This window comes from Nicotiana tabacum, chromosome 9 (genome assembly GCF_000715075.1).
Source record: "Nicotiana tabacum cultivar K326 chromosome 9, ASM71507v2, whole genome shotgun sequence".
NCBI classification, from domain to species: domain Eukaryota; kingdom Viridiplantae; phylum Streptophyta; class Magnoliopsida; order Solanales; family Solanaceae; genus Nicotiana; species Nicotiana tabacum.
The window spans coordinates 107,180,494-107,199,398 of NC_134088.1; the positions used below are offsets into that span (position 1 = coordinate 107,180,494).

Sequence of the window (18,905 nt, forward strand, 5' to 3'; positions counted from 1 at the left end):
AGAGGTGTTCTTGATATTGTTGAGCATAGATGCTAACCCTTGTTTACTTGCCTTCTATGTGAGAATGGCTCTATTGGCAAGTGAGTCGTTAGTGTGGTTATGAGGTGTTATGAGGGCACAGGTTGCCAAGTGTTAAGGTTCAGGTATTGAGACCCGTGAGATTGTAAATTGTCCGAGGTTCGGTACCTCGTGGAGTTGTTGACTAAAACCTGATGTAAAAGCGGTTGTAATTACTGAGTTATTATTGTCCTTGCTGTATTCGTGATTCCGGATTTAGGTTGTGTTTTATTCACTTTGTCTGCATCATTTTCATGATATTCCGCTGATACTTGTTATTTTTTGCTTTAATGCCATCAGTGTATTGTGAGTCATATTGCATAGTGTTTATGTAGACATCATACTTTTGTTATTCATGTACTTATATCTGTTCGGTTTATTAGACCAGTGGGTGTCTTGACTGTTCCTCATCACTACTCTACCGAGGTTAGTCTTGATACTTACTGGGAACCGCTGTGGTGTGCTCATGCTATTCTTTTGCACATTTTTGTGCAGATCCAGGTACTTGTTCATTAGCTAGCTGTGTGGAATGTTGCTGTGGAGACTCAAGGTAAATCTGCTGCTGCGTTCGCAGGCTTCGGAGTCACCTTCCAGTTTTTGTTTTGCACTGGTTATACTTATTTCTGGACAGTTGTATTTAAAAGTTTTCTAGCAAACACTCTGTAGAGCTTATGACTTGTACTACCGGTTTTGAAAATTTTAAGAGATTCTAATTAAATAATGTTGTTGTTTTAATTATTGTTAGGCTTACCTAGTCTCTAAGACTAGGTGCCATCACGATACCCAACATCGGAAAAATTGGATCGTGACAATAATACACCAGGCCCTTTTACAATAAAAATAACTTTATATAATATAAATAGAATATATAAACAGAAATGTAATACGCAAATGGTTTCATTTATATGTACACAAGAACTTCATTTTCGTAGCTATCTATATAAATCTGGTAATTAAGCATAAAAATTATATGCTTTATAATATTGTGACATATGTCTTTATTTTTTACTATTACTGGATTATAGTTAATTAATACACAATTTACTTTAGTTTATCATTTAATCATAATAAATTAGTATAGTTTATTCTTTGTATATTGAATGAATTATTTTTTTCAATATATTGACCATGATTGAGGGACTTTTATGTGGTTATTTTCCGCCTTATTGAGTTGGTTATATAGAATCAATATTCTTCATTTTCAGAACTCGTAATTTACTTTTATAACTCAAACATAATTTTAAACAAAATATTTATATAATTTTTAAAAAACTTTTACTCATTTAAAAAAGTGTAACAATAGGCGTGCGTAATAACTAACATAAAATTTGTGAATATACTAATTACTAGGAAAGTATTAATGCCATGCACCTTATGATACAAAAGATTGCTACTATTAACTAATTCATTTTCTTATCACTATACTTTTCTTAATTAAATGAAGAAAATGGACAAGGAAGGCTTTCATACACATGAGAAGACTTAATAGATTGAATCATGAAAATTTTCTTCGTTTTGTGTCTTTTTACTGTACGAAGGAGGAGAAATATTTGGTCTCATATAGTCAATATGTGAAACTTATGTTGCGCGTTTCTTAGATTTTTTTCTTGTGTGTTTCTGTCACGACCCAAAATCCCGCCACAGATGTCGTGATGGCACTTAGTCTCTAAGACTAGGTAAGCCGATTATAATAACAATTCAAATTATTTTTTTAAACCAACAGCGGAAATAATTATGAAAAACTCCCAAGGATCGAATACATGAAATGATCTCAAGGATCGAATACTCAATATTGTTTGAATAATAATTAACAGTACAAGAAAATGGAAAGATTTCAAGGGACTGCGACAACCAAGCAGCTCTACCTTGAACCCTTACGATCCCGCTTTAACTCTGCTCAAGTCCGATAACTCCAATACCTGGCTCTGCACAAAAATATACAGAAGTGTAGTATGAGTACACCAAGGTCGGTACCCAGTAAGTATCAAGACTAACCTCGGTAGAGTAGTGACGAGGTACACTCAAGACACCCACTAGTCTAATAATCGGTGCAATATAGCAGTATACAATAGTACTGAAAATTAACTAGCAATGATAACAACAAAATCAACTAATGATATAACAACAAGGCAACAAGAACACCATAATTATTACTCGAACGAATAAGGAACAGAAGTACAACCAATTAAACATGTCTTTCAAATATAAATCTTTCACATATAATTCTTTCGAATAAATACCTTCTGAATATAATTCTTTGAAATAATATTTTGAATATAATTCTTTCAAATAAAAGTCACTTTGTGACACCTCATTTCAAAATCATAAACATACGGGTCTCCACCCACTTCCATATTTTCACGGCACCTCGTGCCCATATTTCTATCACAACTGCACGGATAACTCACGTGCCAATAATATCAATGTATATAAGATCCACACGATCAATTCATTTCCATTAAAGTGAGTTTACAATTTTTTAAGTCAAGTAAGCAATCAACAAAGAAATGAATTTATATTAGAAATTATTTGGGTAAAGAAAATAACATTGTACTTAAATTAAAGCAACGGATAGACCACTGATTTGGATGTAAAACTATTTAATTTAAAACATAATACTAATTTTTTTATTTAAATTAACTCAATCATCGAAAATCAGTAAGAAAAACCAGAAATATACTTTTTCAGAGTCTCGTGCTAAAAAGCCAAAACCAACACAATACAACTAGGAGCACAAAACACATAATAATAAAATCAACTAGTACATCACGGAAGAAGAAAAGAATTTACATATTAAATGAAACAAAATCACCCAAGAACATAAATAAAGAAATATCAACAGGGCACTCCCGAGGTACCGCTTCGTAGTCCCAAAATTATAAATAAATTTACAATATCTCATTTCCTTATATCACCGCATGAGCCTTCACATTTAATTTTTAAAGAAATTATTTTTTTCGAAATAGCATCCCGCATTTTAGCTGCCCTTATCACACCGCATGACTTCTAGTAGTTCCCCTACTAGCCACGCATTTCAATCCCCCCTTATCTCACCGCATGCGTTTCAACACCCAGACCTTATACCACCGCATGCATATCAATATCACAATATATCACAATTCGCACCTCAAGTACTCAAATATCACAGCATATTATAAATTGCACATCAAGTGCTCAAACATCAAAACATATCACAAATTGCACCTCAAGTGATCAAATATTACAATATATCAAAAATTGCACATCAAGTGCTCAAATATTACAACATATCAAAAATTGCACATCAAGTGCTCAAATATTACAACTGTCACGACTAGAAATTTTCCACCAACGGGAGCGTGATGGCGCCTAACATTTCACTTGCCAGGCAAGCCAACGTTAGAGAATTCATTAAACCAATTTCTTATTTCCATTCAGTAAATAACAATAATTAACTAAGATAAAATATAATAAGTGTGAAATATCATAAAACTGTATTAATTACTACCACCCGGATCTGAAGTCACAATTCACGAGCATTCTAGAATTTGCTACAAGTAATAGTCTTAAAGAAATACAACTGTCTGAATGAAAGAAACAGTAGAACAGAAAAGATAGACGGGGACTTCAAGGTCTGTGAACGCCGACAGATCTACCTTGAGTCTCCGGACATCGGACCAATAGCAAAATCTCGATCAACCCGAGCCGGTATCAAAATCTGCACAGAAAGTACAGAGTGCAGTATCAGTATAACCGACCCCATATACTGGTAAGTGTCGAGCCTAACCTCCACGAAGTAGTGACGAGGCTAAGGCAAGGCACCTACATATCAACCTGTACAATTTAACAGTGTATATACACATAACAAAAATGAAGAACTAAACAGAAAATGTCGGGAGAGGAACATACTGAGAGGAATACAAGATAAAGAACTACAACACAATGATCACTGAAGCAGTCAATATACCATGAATCAACAAGAATAGTGAATATAGTAAGGAAAAATGCACGGCATCACCCTTCGTGCTTTTACTCTCAATCTCACCATAAAATTAATAAAAACGACACGACATCACCCTTCGTGCATAAACTCTCATATCATGGCACGGGATCACCCTTCGTGCATTAACACTCACAATATGGCACGGCATCACCCTTCGTGCATTAACACTCACAATATGGCACGGCATCACCCTTCGTGCATTAACACTCACAATATGGCACGCCATCACCCTTCATCCATTAACACTCTCCCTTACCATAACACAATGCATAAATAACAACAGGGAGATAGAATAACAAGTACAAACCTTACTTCAACATTTGGTTCTATAATATCAATCTCAACTTTGAAATAAAAACTCAATTATCACCAGAAAATCCGTAAACATGATAAAAACGATAAATTGAACAACACTAGTATAACACATAGCAATTAGGCATAGGAATGAGACAATATAAGAAAAATAGAGAAACATGAAAAACAGGTAAATTGGCGGCGCATAAGTACTCGTCACCTCACATATACTCCGCTCACATGAATTTCACTTAGCAAGAAATCTAAAGTTCCTAATTCCCTCAAGTCAGGGTTAGACACAACACTTACTTCGCTCCGAAGGGCACTTAATTCTCAATCATAGCTTTTCCTTTGGAATTCACCTCCAAACCACTCGTATCTATTCAAAAGTGACTCAATAATTTCAAATATTTCTAAAGGAATAAAATATATTGCATAAATTAAATTTCTCAAATTTTCCTCCAAAAAGTCGAAAAATCGATCCCGGGCCCGCTTGGTCAAAACCTGAGGTTCGGACCAAAATTCATTTAACTATTCATCCCCAAGCCTGAATATATAATTGGTTTTGGAATCTGACCTCAAATTGAGTTCTAAATCTCTAAATTCTCGAAATCCCTAGTTTCTACCCTAACCCCTAATTCTACCATGAAAACTCTAGCTTTTAGATTGAAAATTCAAGAAATGTAATGGGTATTTTGAAAGAAAATGATTTAGAATCATTTACCAACAATTTGGGAAAGAAATGGCTCTTGAAAAATCACCCCTCACCGTTTGGTTTTTGAGAAAAATAAATTTTTGGCTAAAATCTCGTTTTTGGATTCTGTTAAGTGTTGGGCGACAGTGTTCATCGCGTTCGCGAGAGCACTGTCGCGTTCGCGAAGCCTTCGCATTTGCGAGACCCAGCTCGTGTTCGCGATGGTTACTCCCCCTAGCCTTCGCGTTCGCGAGGTATTGCTCGCGTTCGCGATGAAGGAACGACTGACTCCCCCTCCCCAATGCCTAACACTACGCGTTCGCGAAAGGTAACACCCCCATCGCTTCGTGTTCGCGACCAAGCCTTCGCGTTCACGAAGAAGAAATCCCTTCCTCATCAGTTTACTCTTCGCGTTCGTGAGAGGACCTTCGCGAACGCGAAGAAGAACATGCTAGAACACCTGCTGCAACAAAATACCAGATTTTTAAAGTCCAAAACATCCCGTGGCATATCCGAAACTCACTTGAGCCATCGGGGCTTCAAACCAAACATGCACACAAGTCTAAAAACATCATACGGACTTGCTCGCGCGATCGAATCGCCAAAATAACACCTAGAACTACGAATTTAGTACCAAATTAAATGAAATTCTCAAGAACACTTTAAAATTTTTATTTTCTCAACTGAATGTTTGAATCACGTCAAATCAACTCCGCTTCTCACCAAATTTCACAGACAGGTCTTAAATATCATAATGAACCTGTACCGAGCTCCAGAACCAAAATACGGACCCGATACTAACAATGCCAAATATCAATCAATTCTTAAAAACAAATAATTTTCAAACTTTTAATTTTCTTCAAAAATTCATAACTCAAGTTAGGGACCTCCGAATTCGATTCCAGGCATACGCCCAGGTCCCATAATTTGATACGGATCTACTGAGACCGTCAAAGCACGGATCCGGGCCCGTTTATCAAAAATATTGACCGAAGTCAACTAAAATTAACTTTTAAGGTAAGAATTCTTATTTTCATTAGTTTTCAACATAAAAGCTTTCTGGAAACCTACCCGGACTGCGCACGTAAATCGAGGAGGGTAAAATGAGATTTTAAGGCTTAAGAGCATAGATTCGAGTTCTAAAACATAAGATGACCTTTTGGGTCATCACAACAACTTGCCAGAGGGATCAACAATACATTATTTTCCATAATAAGGAGCCCATGACTCGACCATAATGTGCACAAAATCTTAACAAAATATTCGAGAGTGAACAACTCAATAAAATAATATTTCACAAAATTTAACACTTTGCCTTAGTATGATTTACGACATTTATAACTCAATACCAAATTTTCAACAACGTGAACTGAAAAGTAATTCATCAAGGAACAATACCTCTTTTAAATCACAACTTCAAGAAATAAATAGATCTATTCATCTTATTGACTAAATTTTTTATTTAAATTATATGAAGGTAAAATCAATAATGAAAGTGTTTTCCATAAAAATGGCAACTCAAACAAACACAGAGTTCACATAAAAGTCAAGTGGCAATCACACCAAATTATCATATAAAAATAACCTCGGCAAACAAGGAATGAGGCATGACTAATAAGGGATTTAATAAGTTACAACAATTTTTCAATTTAATACTTAAGGGCGTCTACGAATTTCAACCGATATAATATGCACATATAAACCAAGTACTTACCCATCACCTCGCGTATATGGTTTTTAATTATACAATTTTCACATAAGACTCAATGCCTAAGGGGTAATTCCCCTACTTAAGGTTAGGCAAGATACTTACCCTTTTGAAGTTAGGCCGATATTCCAAAACCGCCTTCTTGCTTGAATTGACCTCCAGACAGCTCAAATCTATCCAAATTAATTGTACAACCTCATTAAAATTTATCGAAAATAATTTCGGATAATAATACGTCGACTTAAAAAATTTATTCCAAAAAGTCAACAAAAGTCAACACGAGGTTCGTCTCTCAGAACCCGACATAATTTTCATGAAATCCGAACAGCCATTCCGATACGAGTTCAACCATACCGATTTTATCAAATTCTGATAACAACTCGACCTCCAAATCTTAAATTTTTGTTTTTGGAAGATTTTGCCAAAAATCTTGATTTCTTCAATTAAAATCCGAATTAAATGATGAATATAATTATAGATTCATGAAATATAAACATTTAGGATATAGAACACTTACCCCAATCCATATGGTGAAAATCGCCTCAACAATCGCTTCAATCCGAGCTCCATAGCTTTAAATATGTTAAAAATGGCCGAAACCTTGAAATATAACTACTGCCCAGGTATTTACTCTTCGCGATCGCGAAGCACAATTTTTCTCAGCCCAAAATTTGCCTTTCGCGATCGCGAAGAACAAGTCCCTAGCTCTTCCAGACAACCTCTAGTATAATGGTTATAACTTTTTGTACGAAACTCCAAATGATAAATGGTTTAACTTTCTGAAAACTAAACTCCAAGCTCTATAACTTTTATTTGTTGTTCATCTCCCAATTCCTTATAGATTTCAAGATATAAGCTTCCAAAATCAGCCCTATGCAACAGAGATTTTCAAACTATTCCCAGATAGCCTGTAGTGTATCTACCATAACTTTTTTTACACAACTCCAAATGACAAATGGTTTACCTTTATGAAAACTAGACACAAAGAAATATAACTTTTATTTTTATATTATCTCCAAATTCCTTATAGATTGCGAGATATAAGCTTTCAAAATCGGGTTAGTGCAACAGAGGTTTGTTCTACGCGATCGCGAAATAGCTTCCGCGATTGCGATTCACAAAGCCCTAAACTGCTATTTACTCTTCGCGAACGTGACCTAATGTTCGCGTTCGCGATGCACACCTCCGTGGATAAAAATCAGCAATTTAAAATAGCCTAGAAATGGTCTGAAATCACCCCGAAACTCACCCGAGCCCCTCGGGACCTCAACCAAATATACCAACAAGTCTCAAACATATTACGTACTTACTCGAGGCCTCAAATCACATCAAATAACATCAAAATGACGAATCGCACCTCAAATCAAAATTTATGAACTTTGAACTTTCAAACTCTATATCTTGTGCCGAAACATATCAAATCAAGTCCGATTGACCTCAAATTTTGCACACAAGTCATAAATGCCATAACAGACCTATGAAAATTTTCAGAACTGTATTCCGACCCCGATATCAAAAAGTCAACTCCCCGGTCAAACTTCCAACTTAAACTTTATATTTTTGCCATTTCAAGCCTAATTTAACTACGAACTTCCAAATAATTTTTCGGATACATTTCTAAGTCCAAAATCATCATACGAAACTATTAGAATCATCGAAATTCCATTCCGGTATCGTTTGCTCAAAAGTCAAACTCCGATCAACTCTTTTCATTTAAGCTTCAAAAATAAGAATTGTTCTCTTAGTTTAATTCTGAATCTTTTAAAAATCAAACTCGACCATACACGCCGGTCATAATACATATTACGAAACTTCTCGGGACCTTAAGTCACTGAATGAGACGTTAATTTTTAAAACAATAAGTCGGATCGTTACAGTTTCTTGTGTATTGACTTGAATTAATTTGTTTATTACTTTCGGTATGTGTGTCCAAATTCGATTCCATTACACTGCGCGAAATACCTGTAATATATAAGTAAAAGCTGCAAAATATTATGTAATAGCTAAAAATTAATATTCTTACACTAACATTAGTTGAAATAACACAAATCATTAATCTCTAAAGATATACAATTTAAACATAATACTACCTCAATGTAAAAGACTTTGATATCTAAAACTAAAAACTACGCCGAAAAATAAAGAAGTATGACACAAAAATAATTACAATAAAATTTAAGATGTCATTGTTTTTCTCTCTAATTCATACACATGACCCTAAAACATTACTCAATTACGAAAAACGGGAACTTACTCAATTACGAAAAACGTAAATAATAGAGAGAACTAATAATATCTTTGGAGAAAATTGCTTCGTTCTACACCAAAACCTTTAGAGAAACAATGAACAATGTGGAACAATATCATTTTTTATAGGAATAACTCGCTTATTCTTTTCCTACATGGATTCGTGCAATTAAGCTGAATTCTATGGGAGAAGATTAAATAAGGAAAAATATTGTTGTCAAAAAAGGAAAAAGCTACCCAAAAAAAGTTGGCGGTGAGTAAGCTGAATTCTATGGGAGAATATTAAATAAGGAAAAATATTATTGCAAAAAAAAAAAGAAAAGGCAACAAAAAAAAAGTTGAGCCAAGTAGAAACCAAATCGGCCATATATCCAACAAAAAAGTAGGCCATATATCCAATAAAAAGTAGGCCATATATTGTCCAACAAAAAGTAGGATAGAAGAAGTATGCCGCAAACAAAAAGAATTTGACCCAAAGTCAGCTATGTAGCATTAATGTATGCGTAGTTTAAATGGAAAGAAAAATCAGCCTTAGATAATTTATAATTATATCCTTAAATTATACGAATAATTAAGGTCATAAAAGTCGATCAATATTTCAAGATTATTTTAGTCGTTCAACAATTAGCATAAATTATTCGTGCTTTTATAATAATATAGATATAGATAGATAGATATAGATATATAGATAAATATTAAGAAATTCACTTTTTTGCATTAATTAATAATAAAATTGACCGTATTAACCTTAATTTGCTTCTTTTGTGAAATATAACAAACTACTCTAAGGATAATTTTGGAAAGAATAGGTTAATTCCTTCCTTATATATGAAAAAATCAATAAACCAAAAAAAGCCAAAAATCAATTCAATAAAGCATTTTAGTTTGGCTTTGCAGTACGGCGTCGTTAAGTATCGGCATAGACAAAAAATCTCCTCCAACGAAGATTTGATCAACTTCCTTCCCTCTCATCTGCTAACACAAAAACCAGAAACACACTTCTCATCTTCTTCTTCTTCTTCTTTGAGCTTTTATTTGCTCATACAATGCCAATTCTAGCCATGTCACTACCAAAACCCAACCTTTTCTCTAATCTTCCCACTGTTCTACCCCCTACCCACAATCCCAACTCAACCCCACTACCCCCACCACCCATCCCCATACCCAAATATCCACCACCCTTAAAGAAACCCCACAATTCTCAAAAACCGCCCAAAAAAGCCGCTCCAGCTTTTAAGACTCACCACCACAATTCCAACTACCACAAACCCGTTAAACCGGGTCAAGTCATCACATCCGACGGCGACCGGTCCGTCGTCGTTAAAGATAACGGCGTGTCCTACCGTCTCCCAGGTGCTCCATTTGATTTTCAGTTCAGTTACTCCGAAACTCCAAAAGCTAAACCGGTGGCTATTCGTGAACCGGGTTTTTTGCCTTTTGCTCCTCCTACTATGCCTAGACCCTGGACCGGGAAAGCACCAATGAAGAAATCAAAGAGAAATATTAAGCTTTTTGAGCCGTTGAATCCTCCAGTAGAAAATAATGAAGGGATTAAGCGTTATGAAATGTTGAGGGCTTATGAGCTGATGGGAAAGTTTGAAGGGAGGCCAAAGGAAAATGTGTTGGGGGCCCCATTGACTAAGGAGGAAATTCGTGAGCTATTGAAACCTTGTATAGCTAGTAATCGACAGGTTAATATTGGTAAGTTTACTTGGAATTTTAGGTAAGGAAATGTGTTTGCAATGAAACAAGACGCGTATGAGTCTTAGTTGACGGACTAATTATGCAGATATTATAATGTAGGAATTGCTTATGGGGTGAGTGATTATGTGAAATGCAATGAATAATAGTGTAGGAATTGTGATGTTGCCTACTTGGTGAACATTTTTGTCTTTAAATATTCTTATCTATTTATTGCTAATACACATATTCTTACTCCGCAGTCTATGATGCATAAAGTATTACATACATTTCTGCATTTATGCCGGTATTAGCAATGCAAAGTTTAATACTTTCAACGATGCATTAGTTATGAAGTGATTACTACTCCCAACTGAAGCTTCGTTAGTGATCCAGAGATAATTTTATCTTATGTGGCCAACCAATATTTTGTTTTATTTACGCAAGATTTATGCTATGGTTGTTTGTGTTTATGTGGTCAATCAAACTACTGCTAAGTTATTATGCTAAGTCGCCAGTGCTAGCTCACTTTTGCTTTTTAGCGTCCTGCATGTCCCTTCATTCCTCTACCTTACTAGAACTTATAAGAGTACATAAAGCCAGATTAGTGGTTTTTGCAAACCGACCCAAAACTGATTTGTGATTGAGACATAGTAGATAGTTTATTGATTGTTGTTGTTGAATGGTTAATTTTTATTTTTGTGATGCTGCTTTCGTTTTGCTGCCAAAGCTCAATTTTGCTCATGTATATTTTTGAATGTTGAGCCAATTTTTAAAATTAAAAAAAAATAGGCAAAGTCTTTTTTTATTTCTTTTGGGGGTTGGGGCGGGGAGAGGAGGGGGAGGAGCTTCTGGTCAACTTGATTGCTAATTGTTGATAGCATCTAGTTTTATCTGAGGACTTGTGAAGGATTTTATTTAAGTTGGATTATTCTGAATCCATTGCTCGATTTTGCGCATGCTCTGCTTATTAGTTCAGAACGACTTTTCATCATTCTCCCATTCATTTTGTACTTTTTCCTCTCTCAAAATTTGAGCATGGCAACAATTTGTGCTTTTGGAATTTTCTTATTGAAGCTTTGAATTTGATAGGTCGGGATGGATTGGTACATAACATGTTAGAGTTAATACATACCCACTGGAGAAGGGATCCGGTTTGTAAAGTTCGATGTTTAGGTGTTCCCACTGTTGATATGAACAACCTATGCAAATGTCTCGAGGTTATCCATCGATTAAAGTATTGTCAAATATTTTGAATTTTCGGTCATGTCTTTTTATTAAGTTTTCTATATGCACTCTAAAGGGTTTCCGTCTTGCCATCTACATTTTTAACACTATTAGGAGAAGACCGGTGGAAAGATCATACATAGAATGGGTGGTGTAGTTTATCTCTTTCGGGGCAGGAACTATGACCATCGTACTCGTCCAAAGTACCCACTGATGTTATGGAAACCAGCTACACCAGTTTACCCAAAGCTTATACAGGACGCTCCAGAAGGATTGACCAAAGAAGAAGCTGATGAATTACGAATCAAGGGAAAAAAGCTACCCCCTATCTGTAAATTGGGTACGTCTTCTACCTAACCACTCCGACATGTGCTTGTATCTGATTTTACCCTTTGAGCTCTGGCTTTCATTCTGCTATTGAGGTAATTGGCAACAGCAAACATGTAATATTATCGGGTCACTTGCAACTGATAGCAGAACATCTGATCATGTTACTGTTAAGTGATGAATCTCCTACATAACGCTGTTCATAGGATGCTATGCACCACCTTCAGTCTTTCCAGTCTTTTTGATAGCCAATATTTATGACCATGTTGAAAATAAAAGCATCTTTATTCACCATCTTTTGCTTCTCAGTTCCTGACCACTAAGTCTAACTAATTGTTATTGAAGGAGAGAGTATTCTAAAGCTTTTATTTTTCTTGAAGCAACTGAATGTATGCCAATATATCTCTTATTTTCCAATCCTTGAACCTAAAAAGTTTAAAGGCTCTGTGGGTTAGTTTTCTAAATCTACATAAGACGCATTTTGCAATATAAACAAAGTAAAAGACAAGGTCCTCCAACTTCATCTTTGACTGGTCTGTTTATTTAGAAATTTTGATGTGCAGTTTCTTTATTTTCTTTGTATAAAAACTAGCTTGATATGCTTTTCCTGTGGTTATGATCAGTTTCCTGTGCTTTCCAACTAGGCAAAGTTTTCACATTTGTTATGTGTGTACATTGGACTTTTTATCACCTATGTTTGCATTCTGACTCATTTTGAAGAACTTGGGTATCTGCCTTCGCAGCTAAAAATGGAGTCTACCTTACGTTAGTTAGAGACGTGAGAAGTGCATTTGAAGCTTGTCCACTAGTGAAGATTGATTGTCGGGGGATGCATGCAAGTGATTATAAGAAGATAGGAGCTAAGTTAAAGGTTTAAGCTTATTCCTCTCCTTATTCTTTCATTAAACAGTCGCTTGATATTTAATTTATATTGCTGTATAAATCCATGCATGACTTTGGCTTTTGTGGAATTAGAGCAGTGCAGCACTATAAAATATTTCTTAAGATCTCTCTTACATTTTGTTGCACTACTTTACTATCCTTCAGAGTTATGCAATCATATTGCCAAGACAAGTAGTAAGATTTAGCAAAATAGGAGCTTGCACTGTGTTTGGGCGTATCTACAGTTTATGAAATGTGTGGCTAATCAATCAAGACCTTGTAGCCTCTGAGATACTCTGGTTAAGATTAAGATTTTTCTTGTGAATTAGAAATTTACTGTTTGTTTGTTCGCAAAGCATATGAATTTTTTGTTCCAGTGGCAAACATTACTGACTGAAATCAGAATTTGATATCCACATTCTTGAAGAGGGAAAAGTATCTATCAATCTTGGGCATACTTGAACAGCTCTTCTGGTTTCGGATACTTCTGTTCTTTAAATTAGACATGGTCTTCACTAATTTCTACTTCCAATGACAGGAATTAGTCCCGTGTGTGCTATTGTCATTTGATGATGAACAGATATTGATGTGGAGAGGGAAAGAGTGGAAACCTATGTACGGTAATGCCCCTGCTGTTGTGTCCTCCAGAATAGATGGTGTCACAGATGAAATGAATTCTTCAGAACGTACAGGTACGCATGGAATACTAACACATTCACTTACCTTGAATTGGCTTATACATGTAGCTGGTTTTCTGAACAGACACTGTATGCATACAATACACGGTGATTATACTTCTTTAGCGCATTTTTGTTCTCCCATCGGAGTTGCGGAGAAACCTTTTGAAATACTGCCAGGTTTTGGCCACGGGTCTATGTTCGTCACTGTTTACATTGCTTAAAGTGGCCTGCCATTTAAGTTTCTCTTTGTGCAACTCCACGCTTCGATTGAAATACTATACTTGCTTATTACCCTCACCTCCTTCGAACTTTAGACCTCCTCTTTTTTGCAGACTCTAAACTGTTTTTGCTAGCTATAGTATTTATATGTTTGTTATACTCCACCAATGCAGGCACGGCCACAGATCGTTCTAAAGCAGACGCGAAAACAGTGAGCTCAAGCCCTAAAATGATGTCCCTCTGGAAGAATGCAGTCGGTTCAGGCAAGGCACTATTACTAGAAGAGATTGATCTCAAACCTGATGATCTATTGAACAAGGTGGAGGAATTCGATAACATTTCCCAGGCCACAGAGCACACATATCCTGCTTTGGTATTGTCCAAGAAACATATACCTGAACAGTCAGGAGTGATGTGGAAAGGTAGTGATGATGATGACAATGACAGCGACGATGAGATGAGTGATGAGGATTATGAGGATAAATATTACATTAACAACTCATTTGAAGCACTAGAGTCAACAGTTCCTAAAGGATTTTTACCAGTTGATTTTATAGTAAAGGAGTTTAGTGATGAGGAGTAAATAAGTTGAAAGAAAATATAGCAACTTGAATGGTAGGTATAGAGCCACAAGCAGCTGGATTTATGGAAGAAAATGAAGAATGGAGCAAAAGGATTTGGAGGACTTTCTGCTCTTTTCTTGGTCAATTGTTCTGAAATTGGTCTTTCCTCTGCAAACCTGAAAAAATGGTGGATGCCCCAAATGTGAAAGTATGAAATAATGTGCCCAAAATAAAGGGCAGTCATTTTTTTTGTTTTTTATATTATATATTTGTCTGTACAGTTGTATCATGTATAATTTTGTGAACTTGACAAGTTGAAATTTTTTGCAATAGCATTCATGTAAAATAGTGACCTTGTCCACTTGAGGGTATAGCTTAATTGTCAATGAAATGGATAAAGCTATGGGAGATTTGGATTAAAAATCCCAGTAGAAATAAACAAAAATTGGCAGAATTGCCTAAGTGGCACCTTTACTTGTGCCACTTTGTCATGCCAGTTCCCAAACTTATCATTTTGCCAAGTGAACACTTACACTCGTTCAAATCATATATAATAAACGCTTATGACAGGAGGTTGCCAGTGCGTGTTATACAATCTCCCACGTGTAGGACGCCACGTCAATATACTTAATCCACGTAGGCTCCAGGTCATTTATTAGTACCGGTAGAATTATACTTAACCCCCAAACCCAAAATTTTCCCTCATTTTATACTTACCCGATTAGTTTAGGGCTTAAAAAGTAGCGAACCTCTTCTGTCTCCCTCTCTTCTCCATCATCGTTGCCGGGATTTTTCATCATCGATTTTGTTAACTAAGTTTCTTCATCTGTTCTTCATCGTTTGTCTTTATTGATCTTCATTTTCCTCGTTGATTTAGGATTTTTAGGGGAAGACTATATTAGGTCGTAATTGTTGTTTAATATTCCTTAATATATGGGGATTTTGTTGTGTTTTGTTACATGTTAGAGTGAAACCCTTTTTAATGAGTGTCATGCATGTAATGGCATATTTGGTTATTCCGTTTAATTATTGGATTTTTTTTGTCAAATTAGAATTTTATCTTAGATTTATGCATTTTTTTTTGTAAAGTTTGTTAGATCTCGTTCTTGTTAGTGGTCCACCAGTGTATTTCTGAATATTATAGGGTATTGTGGGGACGAAAAAGGAATCTTGAAAGTTTTTTTACTTTAAAAATCTGTCTTTTTTGTTGGTTTGTTTATGGAGTTATGTAAATGTGCAACTTTTGACAACTAATATTTATTAATAACACTGTTTTTTGTTACTTTGCAGGTATGATAAGAAAATGGCTTCAAGCCTAGTTAACCTACAAATCCACCACAATGGTAATTTTGTATCGGATCCTGAGCTAAGGTATGCAAATGGACTAACTTGTCCTCAATTAGCTACGGTTGATGTTGATGAGCTGCATATTATATTGTTTCACAAGTTTGCTAGGGACTTAGTGTTTTTAAAAGTTAATTTACTTGGATGCAAAGTTAACAAAAGGGGTGGCTAGTACATTTTAAAAACAGATGCTGATGTGTTAAAGTTTCTTAATACATTGAAAGATGGTGACTTTGTTGATGTTTGTATTGTCCATATAATTAGTAATCTTATTCTTGCCGAGGACATGACTGAACCGGACCCCACTCCACAAACACATGGGCATGACAATGGGTTAAATGCTAGGGCTGATGTGTCACCTCCCACCAATGATATAAATAGGACTGAAAATGACAAAGATAAGGGTAAGGGGGAAGATATAAATGGAGAGATAGAAGAATATAAATGGAGAGATAGAAGAATCAGATGAAGGTGAAGGTAATAACTTCTCATCCTATCACCTTCAAACATCAGAATCTGATTTTGATGATGACTTTGAAGATTCTGAAGAATATGATTCACTGTTTGATATAGATGAGAACATTGAAGATTGTAGTGATCTGGAAGATGACTTAGCTGAAATTAGACAGTCTAAAATCAACACATACAAAAAAAAATCTCAAGTAAATGTAGATGAGATACCATCTAGTCCTGTTGGTATAGATTCTGGTTTTGAAAATATGCATAAGAACAAAAGAGAAAAATATGAAGGGAAACTAGGAGGGGATGACCAGTATTTTGACAGCTCAAATCCAGGTAGTGAATGTAGTGATGATGAAAGAGAACTTGTTGGCCCTGATAAAATAAGGGATACACCAGCTAGGAATCGAAGTAAGAAGGTCTACTTTGACACAAGTTGTAAAAAAAATTATTTGAACTGTATATGATATTTGAGAATAATGTACAGTTTAGGGAGGCATTGCAAACCTATTTTATTAAAAAAGGTGTGAACCTTAAGTTGAAACCTAATGAGAGGGAAATGGTTAGGGCAAAGTGCACAAAGAAAGGTTGTCCATGGCATATTCTTGACAGCATAAAAGGTAGCACCAGGAATTTTAGGGTGATTATATACTACCATGTCTACAAATGCTACAAGAAGACAAGAAACAACATGTGTAATCCACCATGGATTGCAAAAACCTTCAAAGACAGAATAATCAGTGAGCCTCAAATTAAGCTTCATAAAATTCAAGCCTTAATTAGAAAAGCATATGGTCTGTATGTGAGTAAAACTTCCTGTTGAAGGGCAAAAATGATAGTTATGAAGGAGAAAATGGGTGATAACAAGAAAGAATTTGTTAGGCTTCATGATTTTGCTGAAATACTAAAGTCTACTAATCATGGCACTACTGTAGTGATAATGACATCCAAGAATGCAGAACCTGGAAAGGAGGTGTTTATGTGCATTTATATCTGTCTTGAAGCATTAAAAATTGGATGGTTAGAAGGGTGCATAAACATAATTGGCTTTGATGGTGCATTCCTAAATATGTAAAGATGAACGGCTTTCCTGCATTTCGAAGGATGAAAATAATCAAATGTACCATGTGGCTTGGGCAGTAGTTGAAAAGGAATCCAAGGATACATGGTCTTGGTTTATCAGTTGTCTCAAACATGATCTAAAATTGAAAGAAACTGAAGGAGAAGGGCTAATAGTAATGTCAAATATGCAGAAGGTATGGTTTCTAACACTTTATCTTTAAAGTGTAATTGTTTTCATTTATGTTTAAGTTATAACAATATAATGTTGTTGATTGTAGGGTCTTCATCTAGCAATAACTCAGTTATTGCCAAATGCTGAGATGAGGTGGTGTGCTAGACATATCTAGGCTAATTGGAAGCAAACTTGGCCTGGTGAGGAAAGAAGGAAAAAATTCTGGCAGTGTGCAAGAGCTACATTTGAAGTTTACTTTAGCAAGAAGTTGGATGAAATGGACCAGCTGAGGGGGAGATATTGTTCAAGACATACTGAAATACAACAAGTAGACATGGTGTAGGGCATACTTCAAAGAACATAGTAAGTGTGATGTAGTGGAGAACAACATGTGTGAGACATTCAATAGTTGGATTTTGGCATCTAGGTACAAATCTATCATTACTATGTTAGAGGAAATTAGAATCAAGTGTATGGAGAGGTTGAATAGCATATGAGAGTTTTCTGAAAACTGGGTAGGTGATATATCACCCATGGCTATGGAAATACTTAGAGAGAATGCTCAAAGGGTAGCCAAATGTGAAGTCAAATTTAATGGTGAAACAGGGTATGAGATCCAGGATGGGCTATATAAACATGTTGTTGACTTTAGGAGGTGTTCCTGTACTTGTAGGTCATGGCAACTCAAAGGAATTCCATGTGTACATGCAATTACAACAATGCATCATAAGAACTATGAGGTTGATCCATATGTTGACCATTGGTATAGGAAGGACACCTACCTTAAGGCATACAACATATTCATTCAACCTTTAACTAGTATGAATTTGTGGCCAAAAAACCCACTGCAAGCTATTGAGCCACCTATTATAAATGCAATGCCAGGAAGGCCAAAGAAAAAAAGGAGAAAAGATGCTGATGAACCAAAGAAGAAGTTTGGGAAGGGTACAAGGATAGGGAGACAAATGAGACGTTCTTTATGTAAGACTCTTGGACATAACAAGAAAGGATGTCCAATTGTTGTAAGTATTAAAGCGAATATTCTTATGTGCTCATTATCAGATGAATTCAATTACTAATATTTGTTTTTTAATGTGTATCAGAGAACCCAGGGTGGAAGGGCTGTAACTAGTTTAGTAGGAGGTGAAACTGCTGAAAATGTATCATCAATAGCAACAGATGGAAGGGCTAGAACTAATGAGAATACATCAACAGTAGCTGGAAGTGCAGCAACAACAACAACAGCTGGAACTGTGGAAAGTGGCACCTTCACTCAACCAAACACTGATTCAAGCACACAACAATCAA

General features: G+C 35.6%; 1 protein-coding gene across 1 annotated transcript; it reads left to right on the forward strand.

The window, feature by feature from the left end:
- The first annotated feature begins 9,896 nt into the window (after positions 1–9,896).
- LOC107821292 (CRS2-associated factor 2, chloroplastic) lies at positions 9,897–14,906 on the forward strand. Its single transcript, XM_016647731.2, has 6 exons — positions 9,897–10,683; positions 11,755–11,882; positions 12,004–12,229; positions 12,960–13,087; positions 13,637–13,790; positions 14,171–14,906. The coding sequence occupies exons 1-6, from the start codon at positions 10,029–10,031 to the stop codon at positions 14,578–14,580; spliced, it is 1,701 nt and encodes a 566-aa protein (XP_016503217.1). The 5' UTR covers positions 9,897–10,028; the 3' UTR covers positions 14,581–14,906.
- The last annotated feature ends 3,999 nt before the right edge of the window (positions 14,907–18,905 follow it).

What these genes read in the sequence shown, in the direction of transcription:
- LOC107821292 (XM_016647731.2), top strand. Translation starts at nt 10,029, where the DNA reads ATGCCAATTCTAGCCATGTCACTACCAAAACCCAACCTTTTCTCTAAT. An exon ending in TAATCGACAGGTTAATATTG is followed by an intron (nt 10,684 to 11,754) that starts GTAAGTTTACTT and finishes TGAATTTGATAG; the next exon opens with GTCGGGATGGATTGGTACAT. An exon ending in GAATTCTTCAGAACGTACAG is followed by an intron (nt 13,791 to 14,170) that starts GTACGCATGGAA and finishes CCACCAATGCAG; the next exon opens with GCACGGCCACAGATCGTTCT.